General features: G+C 37.3%; 1 protein-coding gene across 4 annotated transcripts in view; it reads right to left on the bottom strand.

The window, feature by feature from the left end:
- Positions 1-5,472: 5,472 nt before the first annotated feature.
- The window catches only part of GABRG1 (gamma-aminobutyric acid type A receptor subunit gamma1), a 62,910-nt gene continuing 42,393 nt past the window's right edge, over positions 5,473-25,989 (bottom strand). For 3 of the 4 annotated variants that reach the window (XM_039551197.1, XM_039551199.1, XM_039551198.1), the window contains exons 5-9: positions 25,283-25,365; positions 23,963-24,100; positions 23,682-23,834; positions 20,422-20,633; positions 11,784-15,629 (exon numbers count right to left, since the gene is read on the bottom strand). In XM_039551197.1, coding sequence (XP_039407131.1) covers positions 15,351-15,629; positions 20,422-20,633; positions 23,682-23,834; positions 23,963-24,100; positions 25,283-25,365 — 865 coding nt within the window. In that variant the 3' untranslated portion in view covers positions 11,784-15,350. Of the gene's footprint in view, positions 8,725-11,783; positions 15,630-20,421; positions 20,634-23,681; positions 23,835-23,962; positions 24,101-25,282; positions 25,366-25,989 lie in introns of those variants that run through there. The other variant, XM_039551200.1, reaches the window with a different exon arrangement.

The raw sequence follows: 25,989 nt of genomic DNA, 5'->3' as shown, positions 1-25,989 counted from the left end.
GACTTCTACTTGTTTAACTAAATAGTTGTTAACATCAGTAGTTGTTTAGAAAAAGGGAACTGTATCAGTGAATAAAGAATTTGCGCTAGTTAAACACAGTGGTACAAATATTCTCTAAACAGTGCTTGTAACAGAATAAACATGTCTCTAGTACACAGTTCATGGGCAAATATGCATTCAGCATTAGCAAACCTATCTTCTAATCTGAAGGCGTTAGCTAAGGATATTTCTGTTGTGTGTTCCCTCCAATACAATTAAATCCTGGAATCACAGGACAGTTAGGATTGGAAAGGACCTTAAAGATCATCTAGTTTCAACCTTCTGACGTAGGCAGGGACTCCTTTAACTAGACCAGGCTGCTCAGGGTCCCATCCAGCCTGGTTTTGAACACTTCCATAGTGGGGTATTCAAAACCTCTCCGAGCAGCCTGTTCCAGTACCTCACTACCCTCTGAGCAAAGAATATCATCCTAACTTCCAATCTAAATCTGCCCTCTTCCAATTTAAAACCATCAGCCCTTATCCTGTCACTATTTACCCATGCAAGAAATTGTTCTTCCTCTTTTTATTAAGCCCCCTTTAAGTACTGGGATGTTGCAAAAAGTGGATATTACACCGATGTTCTTCATCAAGTTCTGAGAATAATGTCTGGCAAAGTGGCTCCTGCGCTGTTTCCTAAGGCAGCAATAGGACGGTACTGGCTCTGTGCTAAACAGAGATATTAAGAGGTTTGCTCCTGGAGAGGAGCAAACTGAAATGCTTCAGGACATAAAGGTTGCAGGGTTGTCACTAAAGTACATAAAAACAACCTCACAGAGAGAAAAAAGTCAAATGTGCAGTTAAAGCCAATGCCCAAAACTAACAAACACGGAGGGGGTCACCAACAGAGACACTGCAATGTAATTTAACAGGTCAGAGGTTCAGTGTACCTATCAGGAATACTGTTATCACGTGGACAAGAACAACAACCCAAAGCATGCGCAGGCGCGTGCACACACACACAGAGAGGCCAGGATTCCCAGAAGATCTGACTGCCTCACCCAAAGGGCCGAAGGATCACTCAGGGATACTCAGTAGAGAACAGTGACCTGCTCAGGAGAGTCAGGCAGGGGAAGCCTCTGTGGGTGCCCAGGGTCACCTTCTGCTCAAAGGGGTCCTTCTCTAAGGGACACAACAGCACATTGTCTTGAGGTGGGACCCATGACCGCATGTGGCAATGGTCCAGAAACACAACTTCTAATATCTTCACAAGTTCCAAGTTTTAGCCAGTTCCTGACTGCTGCCTTTGTTACAGGGCACTGCTTCTGACAGCAAGGGCACCAGTCATGGCTGCCAGCACGCTTCTGGCCCTGCTGCCCAGTTATTGACCACTAATCTCTGGCAGTCTGTAGGACACGTCAGCTTTGATGTATCACTTCCCTTAATGTGTTTTTTGGAATGCTGTGGCAATAACACACTCACATTTATCTTCATTGTTGCTGCTGGGAAATGTGAAGGTTGTCTCTAACAAGATTTTCCCATTTAGTTAAATAATTATGTTAGAATTTTAAAGCATTCTGGGTTATCAGAAGGCAGCAACAAATCTCTAGCCCAACAAATGCTGCATGGTGAAAATATTTTAGCAAATTATATTTCAAAGCACTTCTGCATGTTGCTGTAGAAATTCCAAATATAGGGAACCAAACTCATTTCTCAGCAGAGATAACTCTGTTGTTAAGCCAGAAATGTATGTACTCAGTGCAACTGACTGAATGGAGTAAGTAGCAGCTCCTGATGAGAACAGTGCTGGATGCTCATTGACAGTCTTAATTATGACCATGTGATCTCACTGTGACTTCACTATTTGCTGAGAAGGCTGTAATTCCAAACCCAATACTTTGATGCTGCTGATACACTGCTGATGCTTCTCAGTCACATCAGAACATACAGGTATTAGTTATAAAATAATTTCGGTCCTACAGCTGCAGCTGTAAATCAGTTCTATTGATTTCAGAGGAGCAATGCTGCCTTACACTGAGACTCTGGTCCTGTCAACTTTTAAATAAAATTAGATCAGCAGTCTCACTACAGCAACTAAACTTTGCTATAAACTTTATTTATTGGCTGACAGATTTTTTTTTCCCACTCATTCAAACCTCGGGCAGTGATGAGCTGCACTTGTGACTACACCTTAATTTACTGCAACTATGAAGGTCTTAGAGTCTTCCAATACTGCCTGTAGGACAAACTACAAATAAGCCCATTATTAAGATAACATGCTTTGTTATCGGCAACAGACCCAAAACAGGCAACAGATAAGCAGGATAAAATTGCTCTTGTGTATTATCATTCATAACAACAGAAAGATATCAGAGTTCTTAGTTTCACACCTCTTTCCAGAGAGTTTTCAGATTCAGAATTTACTAGCCAGATAGCTCTGCTCCTCGTTACTTCCTGAGGGGAACCCTAATTGTTAAATTCTGATGATTTGCCTTCATTAATTACTGATTTATCTACCTTAGGAAAGTTCCAGGCACAGAAATATCACCCATCTGCTTAATCAATACACTTCTGACTAAAGAGATGCATGTATTTCCTTCTCAGAACTGAAGTTCAAAAATATCATTTGTTCTAGTTTTCTGACAAGTCCTTTACAAGAAAAGCTGAGTACTTTGCATTCATTAATTTGGTGTTAATTTTAACAGCTTTATGGGTAGTATTATTGACATCTTATAGATAGAAACTGGGACACACAGAATTATTTATCTCAAAACAGAAAATATTTGAGTCTTGCAGATTCAGTGTCAGTATAGGAAAAGAACAACTTTAAATTCCAAGTCTTAAGGCTCTGAGCAGAGCCCCCAGTGCTTCTTGTAGGGGTCTCTATGGAAAATAATAGGAGCAGGGAAGTAAGATTAGTGCTGATGTGTTGGTGCCCCCTTTCTTTTAGGTACTGCTGGCAGGAAGCTTAGGAAAGTATCTGAACTTCTGCCAGGTTATCTATCCACTCATGTCGTAAGGAATCCCCAGCATTCTGGAACCCAGCCACTTCTGGAGGCTCTGCTGCTGAGAGCCCACTGACCTCAACACCAGGACCATGTAACAAACAATGCAAACAAAAATCATTCTCAAGGATGTTTGGTCCTTTTTGTTTTATGACATCCTTAAGAGAGTGTTAAGAAAGATCTACTGCTTATTTCCCACTTCTTATCAGGTGACTTACACCAGACAAAAGTCTCTGAGGTGCTCTTCACACAGCAGGAGGATGATATACTGCATTGTCTGACTGCTGGTGGTGTGTGAGGAAATGTCTCCTTTCTTATGCCAGCATCACTTTCACAGTGATCATCTGTCACTCTCCACCATTCTCACTGTGAATGTGTGAATTAACCCAGCAATAACAGAAAATGAGAAAACAAAGGTGCAGAAATGGGTAAAATGATGGACAGGACAGTGAAAGTTTAGGAAACATCAGTGATTTATAATGCAAGGAAAAGAACTGAGAATGAGATTTCCTGAGGAAAGTTATGAGAAGATGGTAGCCAATGCTCAAAATAAGAAGGGATGAAGAAACCTGAAGTGTTTCTCATGGCACAGAACACATGAGAAAACAGAAGAGTAGCACCTGACCTGACACAATCCATCAGGGACTGGCCACTTATCATGAAAATGTTCAGTTGCCAGTCTGTACCCAATATTAGCTGGTCAGGTCTGAAAACTGTTACCATATGCAGGCCGCTCACTGGCCTGTGTGGAACGACTTCAGTGCTCACAGTCTCCTTCCCAAAAGAGAAGTGAGAGCACCACCAATGTCACCCTTACCAAGAGAAGCTCTGTTGGCAGTCTCAGGGCATGTGGGCTGGGTTACTCCCCCACAAAAATCCACTGTGCAGGACCTTAGGGCATGAGAGGGAATGCAGAGAGCTCTACTTACTACTTTGAAAAGTAACAGTCGCTTCTTTTGACTAGCATTTTTAAATATCCACAGATTTCATTTACACTCTTTGAGTTCCTAATACACACTTTAGAAGACCTCTTCAATTTCTAGTGCAAATATTATTAGCAAATAATAAAATTGGATATTACTAAGAAATATTTATTTATTATGATATTTGTTTACTTGTTCTTACAAAGTAAAAGGTAAATTTAGATAATAATAAGATGAAGTAGTTGGGAACCCTTAAAAATTTACTTCCTTGTTCTGGCTCTGCACTGACATTCAGTAATTTCAGTCAGCAAGGCTTGTGTCACTTCAAGTCATAGTAGTCTCAATTTGGTAGAAAATAATAAACTTTGGCTTGTCCATGAGAAATTAAGTCATTTTTAGCTCCTTACAGGCATGTATAGCTGAAATTCACCCTATTGACAATAATAATGTAAAATGTTTATCTTAAAAATACAGATGACAGATTTTACTTTGAAGTCTGTACAAAAAGGCTTTGCCCAATTCCTTCAGTCATCAACAGTACTGTGGAAGCTAGAGGTTTGACTCTTTTGACCTAAAAAGCCATTGAAAACCTTTTATACTCAGAGGTTTGGTGTTATGAAATACCACAGTTCTATTTACTGTATGTACCATGGACAGGGCATCAACAATCTGAAAGAAAAAGATATCAATAAGCTAAGTAACAGCTGTCAAGACATAATATCAGAGGTAGTTACCAGGGAAAAAAGAACATACAATGTTAAAGGGAATGTAGCTAGTGCTGGGATCCCTAAATGTTATCTGAAAAGGATTTTTAAGAGGCTGCAGAAATCTGTGGCATTTTCCAGAACTACCAGAAACATCTCTGACCCCTTTCCCAGGGCTTTTACGTTGACTGAATCCCTCTTTCATCACCTTTCCACAGTCAGTTTAGAACACATTAAAAACATTTTCTGCAACCAACTACATGAGGAAGATGACACTTACAGGCAGATCCTCTGGTGGGATGGTAAGGCCAGAGAACAGAATGTATTTGAGGAAAATAATGAGTGGTTTTCCCTGGGATATGTGCTTCAGCATGAGCCCTGCTCCTTGACCTGAAGCACATCTAATAGAGCATTACAACTTTCCTTGAAATGACAGGACAAAGGAGAGGAGCCACACATCATGGCCATGAGGGATTCTGGAAGGGGAAAGAGAGTGGTATTAGCCAAGCACCAGTGCTGTCAGAAGTGAAAGTGTTGTGGGGGAGAGGAGGACCCCTCCTCTTGACAAGCAGGACATACTTATTAGCTATAAAAGTGGTCCCAAAAAAAATGTCTGGTAAAAGTGGAATTTTAGCTTCAGAGATTTATTCCTATGGCGCGACTGGTGTTGTTTTTACATTATTATCCAAGGAAGGAAAGAGGAGGGAAAAGGAAGGAGGGGAAGGAAAAAATTTAAAGCAAAAGAAGGACTGCTGTATATCAGAGCAGTGTATAAAACTATTTTCACCAGAATGACCATTATCATCATTGTCTTAAAGAGAAAAAAATGTACTGCATACAGAAAATAATTAACATAAGAAAGTAAGTAGCCAGGCACTATTTATTTTTTCACAGTGTAACTAATCAACTTCACAGCAGATACAGTAAAAACAATGCATTACAACTGCTTTACAAAATTCAGTGTTGAAACTCTCTTGGTTCTTATCAATTTAAGAGACATCAGAGCACAAACATCTATCTATTCATTTTGCACAGAACACATTATTCAATGGTGGGGTATTCATTTTTTTTTAAGACTATGGCTTTCAGAGTTTTACACTTAGAAGATTACAGATTACATCTCAGTAACATCGGTATGAACCATGCACCAGGGTGCAAGCACATTTCCTTTCAATGCACAAGGACTAGTGCAACATTTATATGAAAATTCAATAGACATTAACATTCACGGTAGTGTTATAAACTGTAAAACCTATCCTTCAAACTTGTTAGTCTTCTGGCAAAAGCTTTCTGAGATTTTTTTCTCTAGAGGTCCTTATAATCCAACTCTTTCTCATAACCTTACTTCAAGATTTCTGTTTCCGATGCCTTGTGCCACCAAGCCCCTTTTGATAATGAGGGCCACAAGCATCTCCCTTCTGAGCCTGTTACTAGTATTCTAGTTATCAGTCTCAGTTTCATGTGCATTTCAATAAAATCAGCTTTTAGCAGCTGATGTACTACTCTTCATGAGCTATGCTGCTCAAAACAAAACAAAACCAAGCAACCATAGGATAAAATCCCTCTCTTTGCTTTCACATCTCCAGATATCAAGAAAATAAAAAAAAAAAAGAAAAAAAATCCCCCCCAAAGGCTACAAAATTCTAGCCTTGAACCATATTTGAACTTTCTGCACCATTCTATAGCAATCTAATTTATTTAAAACACTCAGTGATGCCTAGTTACTAATTTTTGAAGTACTTGAAACTGAATGCTCAAGGGGTAATTTTTAAAAAAGGGCTAAACTTCTGAAAAGCAGGTTTTTTTTCTTTCATGTCCAAAACTGCACATCAGAAAATGAGGCATCCAAAAACTAAAGGTATACTATAAATTGCAAAACTCTGAGTCAATCTTTTACCATGGTACCAAGAGAGTTCTGAAAATGGAGCAGAATCCATCTACTCTGTGAATGCAGTGAAGAAATTTGCTACCTACAGATATATAGAAAATCTACTTTCCACGTAGAGGGTATTTTCATATTTACCTTTAGCAATATCATTGCCTATCTCTTCTCTCTTTATTTTTCAGTAAAAGGAGTACAATTAAAAACTAATCTGTAAGGCCCATCAAACGAAACCATAATTATTTTAAACTTCTGAACCACGCCTACATTCTAAATGTGCAAATCTAAACGGGCTTTTTCAGGACCTTATTTAGAACATAAATTTTATTGGCAGGAGGAAGCTTGTTAAAATGACAATCAGGAACTGATGTGTAAGTTCTCATATCTTGCTTTCCAGGCCATAGACAGATAGATAGACAGATAGATAGATAGATAGATAGATAGACAGACAGATAGATAATGTTGTTGCCATTGTCATTTTATTTTCTATAACACCCATAAAGTTGTAGCTGTAAATGGGATTTAGCCAAGAGCATCATCTGTTTATCATCTCTGAAGTCTTCTGCTTCAGCCATGCTAATTAATAATGTTGTCAAATATAAAAATTATTATATTAGTGTTTCATTATAACCCAGCAGACAGACTTTTTAAAATTGAGAAGCAAGTAAAACTCAATTTAATAACTTAAAATGCTTTAGTTTTGGTATTGCACACAAAGATTATGGCATTTTAAGAGAGGCTGAAGATGTCATGGCTTAATCACATTAAAAGACTGTGAGGATACCTTGACATTTCCAGGTAATTTAATATAATAATGCATGAGTACATTCCAAGGCTATTGGAAAAGTACCAAATAACTAAGTAGAACTGTAAATATGAGCATAATAATAATAATAATAATAATAATAATAATAACCCAACTGAGGAGGTTTCTGGAAGGAAAACTGAAATGGAAGAATAAATTTGCTTTGATATCATGTCTTTTTTATATATACCATAGAAGCAGCACAGAGAGTTACAACACTTATGTTCCATATTTCTTGCAGTAAGTTATCCACAAGGGCATTAATAAATAACTTTAAAAGGAACACTGATGCATAATATTGCAACATTGTCCATAGCATAAATATTCACATAGTTTAAAATATCAGCATTTTTTTTTAAATAATGAATGAAAAACAAGGATGCACTAGTAAGGCACAAAGTCTGAGCAACTGAAACATCATGTGAACTATAGATGCCAAAACAGAGCTTTGGATTAAGAATTTGAATACTGGACCCTCAATATAATAAATACTGAGACACACCATAAATCAACAGGTGTTATTTTTCAAAGATATTTCTGTAAATTTAGGGTTTAGATCATAAATTGCAATCGTTTATAAAACTTAAATGGAGGGGAATATAAATTATAGCAGTGTTATTTGCTTAACTGAAATGGCAAATAAGAAAATATATTATATATGTTTTTAATATAGGAATCACCATGAGATTACCAGATTCTGAAGTATACTCGATAGAAATTTAAACTGTAATTAAAGGTATCATAACACAACCCTTCACGTTCAGACAAAAATACAAGTGTTCATAGTGGATAACTGTGGGGAATACAAAAGATACTGTGAAGATGAAAAAAACATTATTATTATTTTTTCAGTGGCTGAAGTGTGAACACAGATTGTATATAAATATTGGGCCTATGAATATGTAAATTTCCACATTTATCTTTCTTGGAAAATCTGAGCTATAGGGCAAGTGCTTTCATTTCTACTGCTCTTAGGCCATCATTGGGCAGACGGACTAACGTGACTTTACTGTTTAAAATGATCAGCACCTGTTTTCTGAATATTTCACAAGACTCCTCTATACAGTCTTCCTAAGAAGAAAAACAATTCAAGAGGAAATATATATCTGTAGTAAAATGATGACTCATCCTCATTTCCCACCAACAGTAACAGTTTTGGATTTTGTTTTTAAATATCAAATTGGCAAAAGTAATATTTCCTCTGTGGAGGCAGTACTGGTCACTGCTTGTAACAGCCTTCAACCTTCTCAGGTCTAAGTGACATAGGAATCCTAATGCCACCCTAGAGAGCCAGTCTGTCTCCTCACCAGGATCAACTAAAAATCACTTTTCCAAAGTTTGGCAGGAAGACATCTCCTACCTGCAATGTCTGGACAGGGAAACTTCAAGAGGAAAACTTTCCTTTAGAATTCAGCAAGGCTCAAAACCTGAGGACAAAGACATTGTGTGAAGCCAGCAAACACACAAAAGAATTACTTCCAACCTGAAAGGCCTGCAGTGTTGTATGGAAAAGTAGCTACTACAAAGAATTACAAAAGAGAAGCCTTATTATTGTTGAAACATAGATTTTAAAGAAACAAAGATTTTAGTTATAGGCTAGCTGTGTTGAAATTAGTTAGAATAGGAAGGAATTTGGGCCCAGCTAGAGTTAATTAAAATAGTTAAGAGAGCTGGACCTGAAATGGCTTTCAAGATGTTAGTAATTGATTACTAAACAATTGATGATCTGTCATTTGTATGTTTGCTTAGCTGCGCTTAGAATGAAGAACAGAAACATTGATAAGTTGGTCTAGGGAACAAGGACAATTACCAATTTCCTCCCTCCGTGGGAACCTATTCAAAAGTCACACAAGAGGAAATTTAGAGGTCACTAAAGTAACTAGGATTGTTAAAGTTCAGAAAGGCGAAAAAGGTCAAAATGAGGGAGATGTGCTTACTTCATCTATCTGGGACCACTGACCCAATTCGAGACCACCGACTCAATTCAGAACACACACTACACATGCTTAATAACACTTAAGCTCATTTCCATACGAAGCGAAGAATGAGAGGTGCTAATGTTATGAACATACATTTGGATTTTGGATATTCATAATTTTTGTAAATAAAAAGCTTTGTGTTTTCTTGAATCGGGGCCCTGCGTCTTAGGGAGCTATCCCACGCAGTGCCTGGCGCCAAATAAAACATGCACTTTCTAACTCTAAACTGTTAGAGAGCTTTTGTCCGTCTCAGTTGGATATCGATATTAGATCGATATTCATATCTTGGTAAATCACTCTGAGCAGTCTCATCCCTCTTGATCCTATCAGTGGGACTCAGGCCCTGTTGTCAGTAGCAAAATTGTCGTCATTTACGCATGCCATACAGCTACTCTTCCGAACCTCCTTTCTTGACTAAGAGAAGGAACTGAGAAAGAAGAAGGTAGAGCAGTTACAGGTCTTCTGTCTTATGTCCCCCATGCCTCTCCTCCCACAGCTTAAGTCAGGTTGATGTACCGTAAGCAAAATCTGCAGGCAAAGCAAGATTTGTCACTGAGAAGGGGAATAAAGAGTTTTACAGATTTTTTTCCCCCTTAAAATACCATGAGGCTTTTACACTTTTTTCAGAATCAATATATTACTAGTGAACAGGACCCATCTATGGTAAAAACGCTATATCCTTTGGTCTGCTTCAGTTTTAGCCAATCTCCTGTCTCCAAGGACTATCTGAGATTTCCTCTGAAGTCCTCATTAACTCTTCGGCGTTCTCAGTTAACTTTACTAGTAAGTAAAATCAAAATTTTATTATTTACTGACTTTTCACTAGCATCATAACATCCAAAAGACAACTCAGGAACCACAATACTGATCCCTGTGACAAGATTTAAACATCTTACCCAGGACTGCCACCAAAACTCTTCTATACCACACAGGGAATACCTTGGTGCCTCATAGCAGGACAGTCAATTCAGTGAAACTGCTCTTGTGTAAAGATAAACATGCAGGGATGAAAGATAAAAATGCAGGGATGTTTTTCCATCATTGTGGATGTCACAGCACAGATCCCTCTTCTGAAGAGAAGCGTATTTCAAATTACAGTCTCAGGCAGAAATCACCCTTCCTTTTAACCAGAAACCAACCTCCTTGGAGTACCCCAGCTATCCTAGTTCATGTCTGGCATGATCACAATTCATCTTTCTCACTTCCTGATGGAAGTAGGAGATGATAACTGAATACAGTCTGAGTCAGGTTTCTATTCCCAAATGTGTTATCCCTTGAGGGGACTAACAGCAGTGTAGGCACCTGGGTACTAGGCCTTTCCCAGTGTCTATTGCGCTAATTAATACACAGTAATTTTAAAAATGGTTTTATCATTAATAATAAATGGAGATTTTAAAAAAAGAAACTTTTTCTGATTTAACCTGATCTCTGTTTTTCTGTCTGACATTTCACCAGAGTTTTCACTCAAGGTAGCTTTCTATCGCTCATTCAGTCTGTAGTTCATGTATAGGAAATACACAATATTTTCCTTTTTATTTAAAGCATCAAAAATATTTAATTATGTTGCAGGGAAATCAAGATCATTATCACAAATACCAGTGAGAAACCTATGAACTAAATATAAGTCACTCAGATCCATGAAACATGATTCTGGGATCACTGCCACCATCAATCTTTCCCTCATACCATTGTTTCCCTTTCCTCCCACCAGTTTTCAGTGCAGATTCTCAACTGAATGAAAAATGCCCATCACAAGAAGCAATCCTTCAGCCTCCAGCTGCAAACTCCCACCACCTGTCTTGGAGTAAAACTTGGTCATAGTCTTGTGTGTTCAGTCAGATGATCCCACCCATCTGGTTGAAATATTAACTAAGATTAAAATGAAGATAACTTTTCAGGTTTTGTTTCATCTGGCAACAGAGCATTAGAACTGCTGTTGCTGATAGAAATGAAACAGAAACAAGAGATCACTGAAAAAGGAAGGACAGATATATTCCTTTCCTCCATTTGAACCACTTGTGTAGCAAATCCATGGCAGGAACCAATACAGCCCGGAGACTATTCTGCCTCTCCCTGTGAGTCAGTCCCCCCCCCCCCAGCACATTCATCAGGGCATGTGGACACTCACTGAGCTTTTTCAAGAACAGAAGTACAGTAATTCTTTCTGATTCCTGGCTTTGTATTTTTCAGCTGTGGAATCCTACATTAGTTTCTATCGTCTCTATCTATTGTAATGACTAGAAAATACAATATTATTTCACAAACATGAAAGATCACATTTAAGGTATAACTGAGAGAAACTACAATGAATTCTAAAAAAATAATTATACTAACAAAAAATATATTTGCACTAGTTCTCAGCTATTTGGAAACAGTAGACAGAAATGTTGACTGATACAACTAAATGAAACATATCTTACTTTAAGCAGATAGATATTTAAATCCAGACTCCTCCTGTTCACTTTCATTTGTAAGGCATTCACAAATTACAAAGCACAGTTCATATATCAATTTTAAACAAATGTTTTACTACCATACCAAATAAACAACAGAAAGTTATAAAAATACTGTTGGAGGTGATTCTCCTTCAAACTCTTATACAATCCTATATCTCTGAATGCCAGAAAACTGGATAAGGTTAAAGTCTTTGAAGCACATCAACATGTGAATATAAAATACGTTACCCAGAGTTCATGCTTTGGTTGCACTGCCACTACATAAAACAGATTCATTCAGACACAGAAGACATGCACTGAAGATCGGTGAGGTACAATCATAGACAGAACCTTACCGAAAAATAACACACTGACCTGTACTCGCCACAAAAACAGACAAGTAGTAAACACCAATACAGAAATATCAAGGAAAAGTCTCTTTTTTGAAAAATACATTTCAAGAGATGACAAAGATAGGTGCAGTATAAAACAGTTTTCCCAGAATTTTTTCACTCTCTGCCTTTATGGCAATTTTTCCTCTTATGTCCCTCTCTTTAGATGAGGAAAATCTCTTATTGAAAAGGCTCTGGCTCACACCTTTAATGTTCAATTATTTGAGCTACTGAACACTCATTATTGAAATTAGTGCAAATTAAGCATATGTTAATGGCATCAATTCATGATAGCATCACTCTTTACGACAGTACATAAGCACTTGCTTTTCTGAATTTTGGTCTAATAACAGTACTAATTAGGAATAAGTTTAAGTGTGTGCTTATGCAATGATGGTCAGAATAATATGACTCCCAAAAAATGTGATCCCAGCTAAGAGGAAACCAACTTTTAGACTGGTAAGTTTGAAAATGATTGCAGCTTCTAACCAATTATTTATACTGTCTGTTTCTTGCCATTTTTTTAAAGTATCACTTAGATTTCTTGAATTCAAGTGTTTACATGCAGATTAGAAAGAAAATACATAGGACTAAAATAACACATTTATTACATGCCATGTTACAGGTCACCGCATTCTCATTCCTATTTGCATTCACAGTACTATGAGAAACTAAAATTATTTCATCAGAAACAAATGAAGTACACAGAAAAGTTTGTCAACAGAGAGAAGCATGTATCCATAAGCCAAACAGCCATAACATTCAATAGGTTTAATACTCCATTACATTGTTCCATAGACATTAGAGATTAAAGACTTCTTATCCATCCCTTGCCAATTCTGAATGTTTTCTGTTCTCCCATTCAGTCACTGGAGGCTGATTGGCAACTGACATCCACATGAATAGAAAAAGCTAACTAGATGAGCCAGAGGAGAGCAGGCTGTGAAATTTGTATTTCCTCTTGTAAAGTACCAAGTTCTTTTAAGGTTTTTTTTCTGTTTAAAGGTGAATTAATGAAACTCAGGGACTCACTAAATCTGGGCCTTGCATTGTACAGCAAGCTGGCTGCTTTCCAAGCACATATCCAACATACTGTTTGCTGCAGCCACCTTCATCCCTCCTACAGAGGAATGCGTTCAGCATGCTGTCAAAAAGCACCAACCTACATTATGGAATTTAAACTGACATGTTTCTGTTGGACTGAACATTTTCTGAAAATAAGACTCTAAAAAACCAATAAATTATAGCAGTCAGTGTTGTTAATGATACCACACTTCTACGCTCAGTCTAACAGTCAGAAGAGCTTGGTAGTCAGAAAGGTCATACCACAAATAAGGTCAGTCATCCTCATCATCTGAGCTTTCAGATTCTCTCAACCACTCCTATATTTCATCAGCAAAATATTGAAATAAAGTTTTCATTAAAACTGGATCTTCTTCCTTCTGGTCCAACTGCACATAATCTCACATTCTCTATTAAACTTTGGGACTGAACACTGGAGTAACATTTCCTCTGAAATGTGTATTGCATATCATATCTTACTATGCCTGCTACCAACTAGACTATAAATACAGTAATCCTTTCTGAGAAATTTAGAGAAGGGAGCGTATTCAACAGAAATATTGGGGGGGAGGGCCTTCATGTAACATTTTCTATTCTTAGCTATTAATCATGTCTTTATCTTTAGTACTGAACATCCTTACCTACAGCCAAATGCTAATCCCATTAATCCTCTTTAAAGATCTGTAAGGTCTTCTGTGTAATGCTGACTTTTACTTAATGCATAGCTTAATTTTACAGTGATTTTTGCAAGCTCACTTGAGACCAGTTTCTTTTCAAGAAAGGAGGAAAGACTGCACTTTTCCATAATGAAGACAATGGATTTAGAAATAGAAATGAGACACCAAATGCTGCCAGCCAGCCATAGTCAACACCAAGAAGTCAGTCCAGAAAGGCAACTACTGAAGGATTTCTACCAAAGCTCTCACCACAGAAAGGATGGAGAACTGGTCCTATGATTTTGGGGGGATGTATCCCATTTTGGAGAAGGTTCTGCAATGTATAAGGATTATTTAAACTCCCCCTCCATAACATGTCTTTTCCATTAGAAACAGACAAATATCAAGAAGGTAATTACCCAGCAATCCATACCACACGTTCAGTCCATTGATACCACTTGGCTCTGGCTCAGTGAGCAACATGTGCAGTAACAAAGCGAATCTACAAAACCATACTGTATGCAAAGTGGACAAGATCACACACTGCACTCTCATGACTGGATATTTAACACAGTGACTGAGTACAATGACTGTTACAGGCACTATTACAGGCCTTCCAAATTCTGTTAATACAAATTCTTCCAAATGTAGGGTTATGACTTTTTCTCCGACACTGAGTATGTGAAGATCATTATTCTTAATGGCCAGAATCTCAGCCAACACCAGTCAGTTTTCCATGAAATTAGCAAGCAACGGCAGCTGGATAAGAATTTCTGAAAGTTGTAGACCTCTTGGACAGCTTCGGAGAACTCACAACAATGAAGTAACAGGAAATGGAGCACAGATATAAAAGTAATCTAAGATTGAAAGCCAAAAGTCTGTATCCATGGTCAGGATAAGACAAGCTCAGAATTATCCTTGGGTGTTTCGATATATCCATTCCTTGCTGCTCTAATATCTGCATACTGTATAAATCTGAATTGATTAATTATGACCTAATCACACTTTTTAACATACTGCAGAGAACAAATGGCTAATTGAAAAGAGAAATGTAACATTTCAACTTTTTAAAATTAGGCATTAATAAAATCATCACCTTATGGATGAAATGGATGATGAGAGTAACTAATCCCATTTTATTAAGGCTTTCTTTGTAAAGGTGTAAGAGATGCTACAAAATCCTTCTGCATTATCATTTAGGATTAAAATCAAAAGCTTATGCAGGACGGTCCAGTTGAATAACATAGCCTCTTGACTCTGCATTTTCTTAGAGCTGGAAAAAAGTGTATGTATCTGTGATAAATCTTAAGGATCTTTATTTTAAAATTTTCTCTTCAAAATACCAGTATCAGTTCTACAGTTGATCACAAGAGGGAGACTACCTCATCATATTTCCTCTCATTGTTTCAAATTTTTAAAGCATACAAACAATTTGAGTCATTTTGGACCAGCTCTAACCTTTGCTCAGTTAAAAGTATTAATGACTATTCAATTAGTACTTTTTTTCTGAGTTTGTCAAACCTCTGAATTTACAGATAAAGATAGCCAATCCAGTAAACAAGATTGAACAGTGCAAAGGCAGTTGGAAAGAAGATTCGAGAATAGGAGTCAATTTTTGCTATACGGATGTGTATTCTTCCTTCTCGCCAAGATCCTGTGCGGCAGTCTTCAAAACAACAAAAGAAACTAGCACAGTCTTTTCCTTCTAGGCACTCATATCCATAATCATCATCACGTTCAGGGAGATGATTAATGTTATTAATTGGAATTAGTGTTGATCCAGGTCGAACAGCAATTGCAGGTGGTTTCTTAAGGAAAAAAAAAAGGGAAATAGAGTTTTGTGTGTTTTTATCCTCACATTAAATAATTCCATAGGCTTTCCCTGGCAATATAATCACCTTCAGTACAATACACAGAAATTCTAATATTAAAGAAAACAGTTTCTGGAGCTTAGCAAATTATGAACTGCTGTGTATAATTAGTGCATGCAGGCAAAGATCATGAATGACTTTCACCTGCCACAGTGAAAACTGGGTTGTACTGGGATTTGGGAATAGTAGATAATTAGTTACACAGACAGGGTTAGCTGATCCCATCTACACAACACAGACAAACATTTTGAAGTCAGTCACTCCTTGACAAATGGGTCACAACCAAGTCCACAAGCACGCTATAATCATCACTAACAAAGGAATGATGGTCCTCCTATCATTTGGAGTCTTTAGAATGAGACTGGATGAGTTTCTGGAAGCTACATTTTCACAAAAATAAAAAAGCTAATGGGATTAGCACAGCATCACTGGTGAGACTCATAAGGGCCAGCTACGCCATCCCCTCAGATGTTAAATCCCTAAGCAATATAGACCCTTTTTAGAATTCAAGACATGAGTCCTTAGGAGAATGCCACTCAAGTCACTGATTAATTCAGCTCTTAATTCTTACTTTCACTTTCTGTGGGCATAACAACCCTTTTGTATCTGATAAAAACTCAGTGTAATATATGTTAAAATTCTCATTGAAAAAATCTAGGTGGCTTATTTCCAGTTACTATATATAGTGTTTGCTATTCTCTTACTTGTGACTTTTGCCTTTTCATCTTCCTTTTACTTACACTAACACAAACCACCTTTCCCCCCTTTTATTTCTTTGTTTCTCCACAGTTTTATATGCATCACCCTTATTTCCTGAATGTTTCAAAAGACATTCTCTTTCTTCATCTGTCCTTTTTCTTCTCTTTCTAAATCTCACGGTCATTTTAAATTACTCCGTAATCCTCTTCCAACTTCCCTCACCCCACCCTACCTTTGGCATCTCTTCCAAAGTCTTCAGACCAAAGAGAAGGGTTACATTAACACTACTCTAACATTGTGTTCTCTCTTTCCTACATTCTTCATATTCTGCCACGTAAGGAATTAAAACAGCAGGAAAGGAAGCAGTGAGAAAATTTAACTAGATATTTAAGTGTAAAGAATAAGTTCTCTTAACATGTAGGCATGAAAACACATGAAAAAAAAATGAAAACTGGGAAGCCATCATTTAGCTTCTTGTTATGCTTTAGAGTCCTGTTGTCCCACTTCCTGGGAATTACTTTGGCCAGTACACAGATCTCTATACATTGCTAAGGTGACATTCTTTCGCTGCAGGGGCATTTTACCCACTATCCCAAGGGATGGTGTTAATGCACTGCAGTATCCACCATGTTTTCAAATAGCTTTATTTAATAAGTGTCTTTATCAGAGAAAGTTTCACACAAACTGCTGTTTCAAAACTTATTATACGTGATGACCTGGGGAGCTAATTATCATCCTAAAGGACCTCATTATTCTTTTCAGCTATGATAAAATACTGACAATACTAAGAAACAGGAGTTACACACTTCTATCCTAATATGAGGCATGTCAAGGAGGGCTTATTTTTATAAAACATGAAAAGTAAGTTCAATTTTTTTTTAACTTAAAAAAAATCTTTATTCTGTTGAAGATAACTAGGGAAAGATGCTTATTCCTGATTCACACCTGCTCTGGCTTTACAAAAATTTTCTCACTGTTGGTTTTGCCCATGTAAGATTCAAGGCATGAGTTGTTTCTGCTAGTGGGGTAAAACAGAAACCCCCAACATGGAAACACCATGGGAGGAGGAAAAATTTACAGTACTGCTTTCCACTGCTCACATCACCAGCACAGACTGGAGGTGGCTACTGAATTTTAAGTTTAAAGAGGTGGCTTGCAAGAGGCAGACACAGTCATCCTATAGGCTTAACTACCTACAGGAAATACATAAAATGTTTGTAAGAGGAAGTGTGAGGGACAAGAGGAAAAAAAGACCAACACCTCACAAGAAAACGCCTTTATATAAATTGGCAGAAACTTGAAAAAAACCGAAACCAAATCAACAAAACACCCACAACATGTAGATATAGAAGTACATGCTGATTTTTTATGGACATGCATAGGGACATTGTAGATAAAACTCCATGTATTGTGAGAAGCATTTATAATACACTCTGATAGGATCAAACCCCAATTATTCTGCAGTAACACTAATACAAGCACAAAAGAAAGCCATTGTCTATGGAGATCATGGCACAGGTGATACATTCATTTCAGGTGAAATGATGATCAGAACAAGGGCCTCAACTAATTAAGTTTAATCTTTCCTGCCCAAACTCATTATCCATTCTAATGTGGATTTACATAAGCCAATTCATACTATCTTTCTTGAATGATGCCAGCACATATTTTCTAAGATAAAACTGCTGTAATCATCTGTAAAATCTCACAATTTTTTCTACAAGATCATTTATTGTGCCTTTTTGGCATCAGTTCCTGGAGTAGCAACCATTATTGCATTTTGCAGTAGAAATAGAAGATCTATGTAAGGCAAGTTTCCCAAGGAAAAAATCACTTGTAAATGAGAAGTTTTCAGAAGGAATTAAACTGACTTTTAAAATTAAATTGGTGTTTTGAGTTACATATCTGTAACTACAAGGCAAAAAGAATAGAAGACTTTGACAAAAATAAAGGGGGAAAAAGAAAAGGAAATAAAAAAGAAAAAAGGGTTTGTAATGGTATGACTTCCCATTAACTAATTAGATGCCTTCTTTATTTATTTGGAGCAAGAAAAGTCATGGCTTTCTATAAAGATCACCAGAATAACTCCTATTTATCAAATTAGAATCTTTGCATCTAAGTATATTAAATTTAATTCTCCCTTTTTTTAGTGTAATCTCTTTATCTTGTATGGTCTTAAAGCCATAACATGTTTAAAGAATTCTGTGCAAAAAGATTCCTTTTTTCAACGTCTTAGAAATAAAAAGCATTGTTTAAGAACCCAGTAAAACACAACTGAACAGTGTTTTTAGTATTATATTGCTAATTTTAATCTTTATGCAAATTCCAGCTATTTATTTGGTAAGTTTCATAGTTTCTATCTCATTATTATTCTACATTTTAAATTTTCACATGCACTGAAAATTTCAAAGCACTTGGCAGATTATTGCACACATGGCTGATGCGTGAACAGACTCTGGAAACTGTCATTATTTCATTCAATAGAGCATACTTGCAAAGTACATCAGTGTCTTTTGATTTGTCAGCAGCTGATCTTTAATATCTCCCTGGTTTGAATAAAGCAGTACTTCCTGCTATCTTCATCCTCTCTGCGTTGTGCATGCCAACAGCAGACCTACTCAGCTCCCTGCTCACTGTCATTGAGACCTCTTTGCAGCAGCAACCTGAAATTGAATCTGCTGTGCTGACACTGGGACACCCCCATATTCTGCAGCCTCTGTTACCTTTCACCCTCGTAACTCAGCTGTGGCCCTTGCCAAACCCTGCATTCTGCCCCTTCTCTTATGCCCACATTTGTTTCTACCACTAGAAGGAAGCAGATTTAAGGTTTCCATTTTCCTGTTTTTCTGGCTGTGCTGGATTCCCTGAGGATCAGAGTGATGTCTGACCAGCACAGTGAAGTATTAACCCTTCACCACTAGCCTTGTCCTAAAAACACAGCTGGTCCACTTGGAACAGCTCACCAAGTGAATCATAAAGGCTCTCATTTCCCTGCCATCAAGCACCAGCAGACTTTCAGTGCCCCTATAAGACACACTCCCAGAGAAGTGCTGCTCAGAATGGGTGCCCCAGCTCTTGCTGACTTGAGTTGCAGAACGGTATGGTTCATAACAGGATTTCTGCACTTCCATATCTGCAACTACTTCTGTAATTTCGTATCAATTTCTGTTTCACCCCATACAGAGCTGGTATTCAGCCTTCATCCAGAAAAGGCAACTGGTATTATGGTTCAGGTATGCTCCTGCATCCTTTGATGAAATGATTTGGAAAGGGGCTTTATAACATTGTCCTTCCTCTTATTCTCTCCAGTGTTTTCTTACTTTAAAGATGACCTTTAAATATTTGTACTGACTTCCAACAATAAATTCTTTGGAAATTAGAGTATTCTTACTACACAAACAGAAAGCTTCTTAAAATTGAATAATACCAGATCCTGAGATATCTGAAAATTTACCATAAAAGCATCAACTTGTAAAAGCAGAAGGTTCATTTAACCAGAAAACAACATGGAAGTCAATTTAGGTAGAATTTCTGTAGTGGAAGGGATTCAGAATACTGGCCAATAATAAGCATTTTTTCCTTTGCAAAGCTTTGTAAGACTCAAACTAGGTTATGCAGATCCAAAGGAATCCTTATACCTACATTATCTTTACTGCTACCGTCTGGGCTGTGGTTCTCTGCCAGGTGCTGTTTTCAGAAGCACTGTGCCCAGACAGAACCATCTCCGTGGGCACACAATTCATGGGCAGTTCTAGAAGCACTAAGGGCATGGAATATTATATCAAACCACTCTCCACCTTAGGTTCATGTGTTCCCATTCACATAAGTGAAATCATCTAAACCCTTTACTCATTAGTCGTATTTACACAAAATTAGTACAAGCCTCCAACTGTAAAAAAATGACAAAATAAATATTAGTGTTAATTATCTTTGAACATTAGCTTTTCTACTTAAGAAGCAGTCTCTCAAAATGAATGCTACAATAAAAATCCCTCTGTATTGCTTTTTTTTCTTGTTTGACTAAACTTACTGATGGCTTAGATTTTGCCTTCTTTTCTTTTCCTTTGTCCCCTTTTCTGTTGCTGGTAAAGTAATGCAAGGTGCCATATTCCATCAAGGCAGCAAACACAAAAATAAAGCAAACTGAAACAAAAAGGTCCATTGCTGTCACATAGGAAACCTTTGGGAGTGACTTCCTAGCAATTGTACTCAGTGTTGTCATGGTCAGCACCGTGGTGATCCCTGTTTGAGAAAGAAAGAAAAAAAGACAGAAAGAGGGAAATGTATAGGTAATCCAATCACATTGTCACCAAAAAGAGTCATCATATTAGCTCTTAATTCATCGATGAGTTGTGTAAGAACTGAGCCACAGCAGGGTTCACCACTGACTACATCCACACACATTGGTGCTATTGCAAGAAGCCTCGTACCTATGGATACAGCGGCATCCATGGGATCACAGAAAAAGCAGCACATTTCACCTTCCCTTTAAATCCCTCCTATTTTCAACACACTGAATAAACTAAGTTTGATTAATTTTATAAATCTGACATTAAATGTACACATAAATACAGTAGACAAACAGGTACAAATAAGCACACTAATTTTATAAACACAAGGAAATCCTTTAGCTCTTTAAAGAACAAAATACTTAAAAGGATGCATTCAGAAATAAAAGGTGTGTTATTAATCAATGATTTCAAGCTTTTGATAAACATGGGAAAAGTGAATAATGTTTCCAGTTGTCTGCTTCTGACACATAGAAAATCAAATTACATGACATTCATGGCTTTCTGGTCTCATTCTCTAACTTACCAGATATGCTTTCAACACTGTCTTAAATAACAGAAAATGTTTCCCTTGATTCACTTACATACAAGTTAATTAAAAGAACAAACTGGCCTTAATAGCTATGCGTTCAAAATCTCAACTATGCTGCTCTTCATTGGTTTAGCATTTATAAGGTATTAACAGTTTCTTCTTATATTGGATGCTTCAGGGAGATGCAAAGCCTTTTACACAGTAGTCCAAAATTAAGGTGTGACCTTTCCTTTGGAGATAATACTTGAACACATAAATAATTTGTTATTTATATGCACAGGACTATTAAAAAAAAAAAAAAAGGGTTACACCAGTCTAAAGGTGTCTATGGCTTATAAATCAAAATGTGGAATCAGCGGTTGCTATGGGCTGTTCCTGCAGCAGGAAGGCAGTAGTGATTTTCCAAGAGATTTCCCAATGAAATTACAGGCCTAAAAGGGCAAACAGATAAAACAGAGTTCTTCAAAAGTTCTTCACTCCCACTAGATACTTTTGAAAATCAATTAGGCATTTCTCTGTATAGCCAAATATTTAAATACCTTTAATCACCTCAAATCTTTTGCTCTGGGAAACCACAGTCTGCCAGGATCTCCCAATATATATGAGAGAAAAAGCTTTCCAGTGTACCAGACCCCAGCACAGCCTCTGGGTGGGAAGCGCCACCCACCATTCCCTGTACCAACTTCCATTCAGAGAGGACAAAAAGAGACACGAATTTTTCCAGCCCTGTCTACTGTGTGAAGGGCATATGGGTGCTGTCACAGGGAGCAAACCTCCAACAACAAAACATGCCATGATAGACCTTGCTTAGTTTTGGCTTTCTTGTTTAAACTTCTTTTTCCATAAAATAGTGTCTATTTGACAGGTACTCTCCTTCTCCAGAACATTTGCATGTGAGAAAAGTCATCCTACAATCTGTCAAATGATGAGTTTTGCATGTTCATAAGAAAGGAGTTCAGTTACCTGCAGGGAGCTGTAAATAAGATATTACAAATGTTTGTATTTCATCTCAAGTAGATGAAGGCTACTACTGCTGAAGTGGGAGCTTGAAAACTTCACCTTAACCATGACATCAAAGGTGGATTTCTAGGTTCATTGCATATAAAAAGTACTTTGTAAAAAGAAAAAACTGGATACAGAACCAGCAGGATACTAGTAGAACAGTTTTTCCTGTTATAACTATTGTATTATAACTAGTCAGAACCCATAAGGATGTCATCCAATGATTAGTCAGTCAAAGAAATCTGATGAGATTTATGCATCATGGTCTAAAACTATCAAAAGTAATTTTCACTTATTTATTCAAGACTTTAGCCTCCCTTCACTAAACTTTGCAGTACTTTTAAATAACATAAAGTTAAGATCCAAGACTTGGATTCTCTTCCCTTGCTTTTTCATCAGGCTACTGAGCCATGGCTCATTTTTGCTTACTTTCTCTCTTGACTCATTAATCTGGCAGGCTTGCAGGTGGTCCAGTTTCTGTGGGAAAGGCAGGGAGTTAAGTGTGGACCCATGTTTCTGGTAGTAAATGGCCTTGTAGGGTGGGAATGGTGTGCTCACAATACTATAACTGATGAGGAAAATTAACTCACATCTCTCACTTCCTAAGATACAACCCTTCAGGTCTTGACCTTTCCCCCAGAATAGGTCAGACTACTGTCACTAGTTCTACTATAAGCATCTGTCACTGCTAAGCTCAAAGCTATGTCCTGTGCACTCCACCTACGTGTTTATCAGGCTTTATGTGGGGACTACAACTTTTCTCCAAGGCAGCACATGAATCCCAAACAGTCAAACTTAGGAGACTGACACCATGCTAAACAGGTCAGCCAAGATGACACTAACACGGAGTGGAACTTGCAACACACTTCAGTACTGTCTGTAGTAAAAACAGGAGTTTTTGTGACTTAAAGGCTCAACTGCTTGAAGTGCAGCTTTGGTTGCAAATTTTCTGTCCTATCCTGGATCTAAAAGAATAATTGAATTGTTCTATTAAAAACAAACAACACTCCCCCCCCCAAACACAAACAAACAAACACAAACCAACCAAAAAAACAATACCAACAATACAAAAACCCCAACAAAAAAAAACGAAACCTGATTTTCACAATTTTTGCTCATGTAGTAATAACTTCATTTGTTCCATGATGCTAAGTGTCAGACTAATGATTGCCACATGGCAGTCCCCAGAGATGATAAGAAAAGCATAAAGGAGAAAAAATGTGTTTATTTGAACAACAGCAGACCCACAAGGCCTGGATGAGGATTTCCATGCTCAGCATTGCCTCCTTAAGCTCTGCTGTGCAACTACAGCAGTATTCTCCTACTCCCAATCTTGCAGTTCAAGAGAAAGAATGACCAATGGTCACAATCTGAAGGGGAGTAAGCCGTGCTTTATTCACTCCCTGCTGCACATTTGTATTCTTTGGGAGTACCAGATCCTTCAAGGATGAAAAAAGACATTCTTACCCAGAGAAGTCCTTGCAGGAACTGCATCCTTATTGATCCAAAATGACACCCATGAAAGAACAACTGTGAGTATACAAGGAATGTATGTCTGAATAGTAAAATATCCCATGCGTCTGCTGAGATCAAAGAATATTGTCATAATAATATAATCACCTGAAAATTTGAAAAAAAGAATAAAAAGCATTTACATGACATCTAATATGGTTTTAGGTTGTATCTTCTTCTGTTAGTCTTGCTCTACATAGATATTGCACGAAATAAAACTCAACACTTTGCCTTACCAGACAAGGTATGAGAAATCTCAGTTGTATTTCGTAGCCCTACAAATGCAAACTGATACAATCTCCAGTATTTTGGATCTGCCACTTCAACAGAGGTTTTCTTCCATTTGTATTCAATTTCATTTCTGGGATATCCATCTAGAATAAAACAAATCAAACATTCAGCCATAGAATGTACCAAAGCATGTTTTCTGATCTCTGAAGTGACTTACAAACTAAACCAGGCCTATACATAAAGTGGATCTGAGACTGCCTATAGTCCTCCTGATACATTTAAATTTAACTACAAAATATAGGGCCTCAATTTTAAGCCTAGGTAAATGTATGATCAATCAAAAACTGCATTAGTACAAATGTTTAGAAAATATCTACATGATATTCTCAAACTCCAGTAATAAAAACTGGTTCCGAATCATCACAATGAATTAATACATAAATGTAATTACATTATTGTTAAATGACCAGGAAGAGCTTAAAAGGACAGACACTTATTAGTAAGTGGCCTCTTACTCCCAGGCAGCCAGCAACAGGATGAGAGGACACAGACTCAACCTGCATCAGGGGAGGCTCAGGTTGGATATCAGGAAGAATTTCTTCACTGAAAGGCTGTGAAGCATTGGAATGGTTTGCCATCCAATTGCCCAGGGAGGTAGTGGAGTCACCATCCCTGGAGGCTGTCAAGAAGCAACAGGATGCGGCACTTTGTGATATGGTTCAGTCGAGAAGTTGGTGTTCTCAGCCTATGACTGTAGGTTGGACTTGATGATCCTGGCAGTTTTCTCCAACCTTAATGATTCTATGATTACAATAGCACAATTCCCCTAGGATTTTTTTTTTTTAAACATAAGTTTGCTTCAAAAAAAACCAGAGCCTGAAGGTTGTGGTTTCACTCATATAAAATAAGTCCCACTGAAATGAAAAGGACTTCTTATACTGATCCAACATTTACAAGAGCAGGTTGAAGACGACATATCTTATTTTTCCTTTTAAGTATACCACATGGAACTAATTCAAAGCTGTCAAGTCTTGCAGGCATAAGAAAACAAAGTTTTTCCAGGGTAGTGCATTTCCATTAACTGGAATAGGCATCGTATTAGACTCCTAAGCAACAAGACTATTTTTAAAGTTGCAAAAAATGCATGTGATTCAACTCACTTTTTAATGCATTAAATAATGCAGTAAATCTACTCAAAACATGAACAGTCAGTTCTTTCTTATGCTGTAAGGCTTTAAGAAGTAAACATTTGCTCTCCTGCTGCCAGATTTTAAGGAAATTTAAAGCCTAAACGTAAAGAAGAAAAAAAGTGTTTTACCACCTACAGCTTGAAAACTCCAGAGGACAGGAGTGTTCATCCATAGGAAAATTATGAAGCTGAAGATAACATTCAGCATTAATTGTCAACCTAATTAGAAAAGGAAGGGGGAAAAAAAAAAAAGAAAAAAGGTTATATTCAAGAATGCAGACATTTCAGACTACATAGTAAAGAACATACCCAGAAATAAATTTTTCCCATTCATGGTTATTATGAATAGCCTCCTGTGTATCAGCAAAACTACATCCTGCATCAGCACCAAAGAACAAAACAAGAACTATTACTGCATGCAACTTGAGTCTCTGTTGTTTCAAATGGTATTTCAAGCCATTTCAAAAATTTCAGTTGATTTGGGGGCACCTCTCAGCTCTATAAGAAATGGGATAAAAAGGAGGGTCTGAAGACAGGAAGGAGAGGAGCTTATTATAGCAAATAAAGGCACATATATCAAGTCAAATTGCATTTGGCATTGCTGTACCTGGTAGCTTTAAACAAGAGAAAATATGTGGGGGACATTGGACTTGCTCTACACTCATGGAAGCAGTTCTGGTGAAGAAAGTATTTGGATAGGAAAAAGCAGAAAATGTTTTTACTCATTTAATGTCTAAGGTATTCAAATAATTCACAACTTATAAACATTTTAGAACTGGCTTAGTACTGAAAATTGTCTGAACTGAATCACTTTCTGCTTTTGAAAATGCTATCACAGATTTT

The sequence above is a fragment of the Corvus cornix genome, chromosome 4 (assembly GCF_000738735.6).
Source record: "Corvus cornix cornix isolate S_Up_H32 chromosome 4, ASM73873v5, whole genome shotgun sequence".
Classification (NCBI taxonomy): Eukaryota; Metazoa; Chordata; class Aves; order Passeriformes; family Corvidae; genus Corvus; species Corvus cornix.
This window is presented reverse-complemented; position numbering and strand designations above follow the sequence as displayed.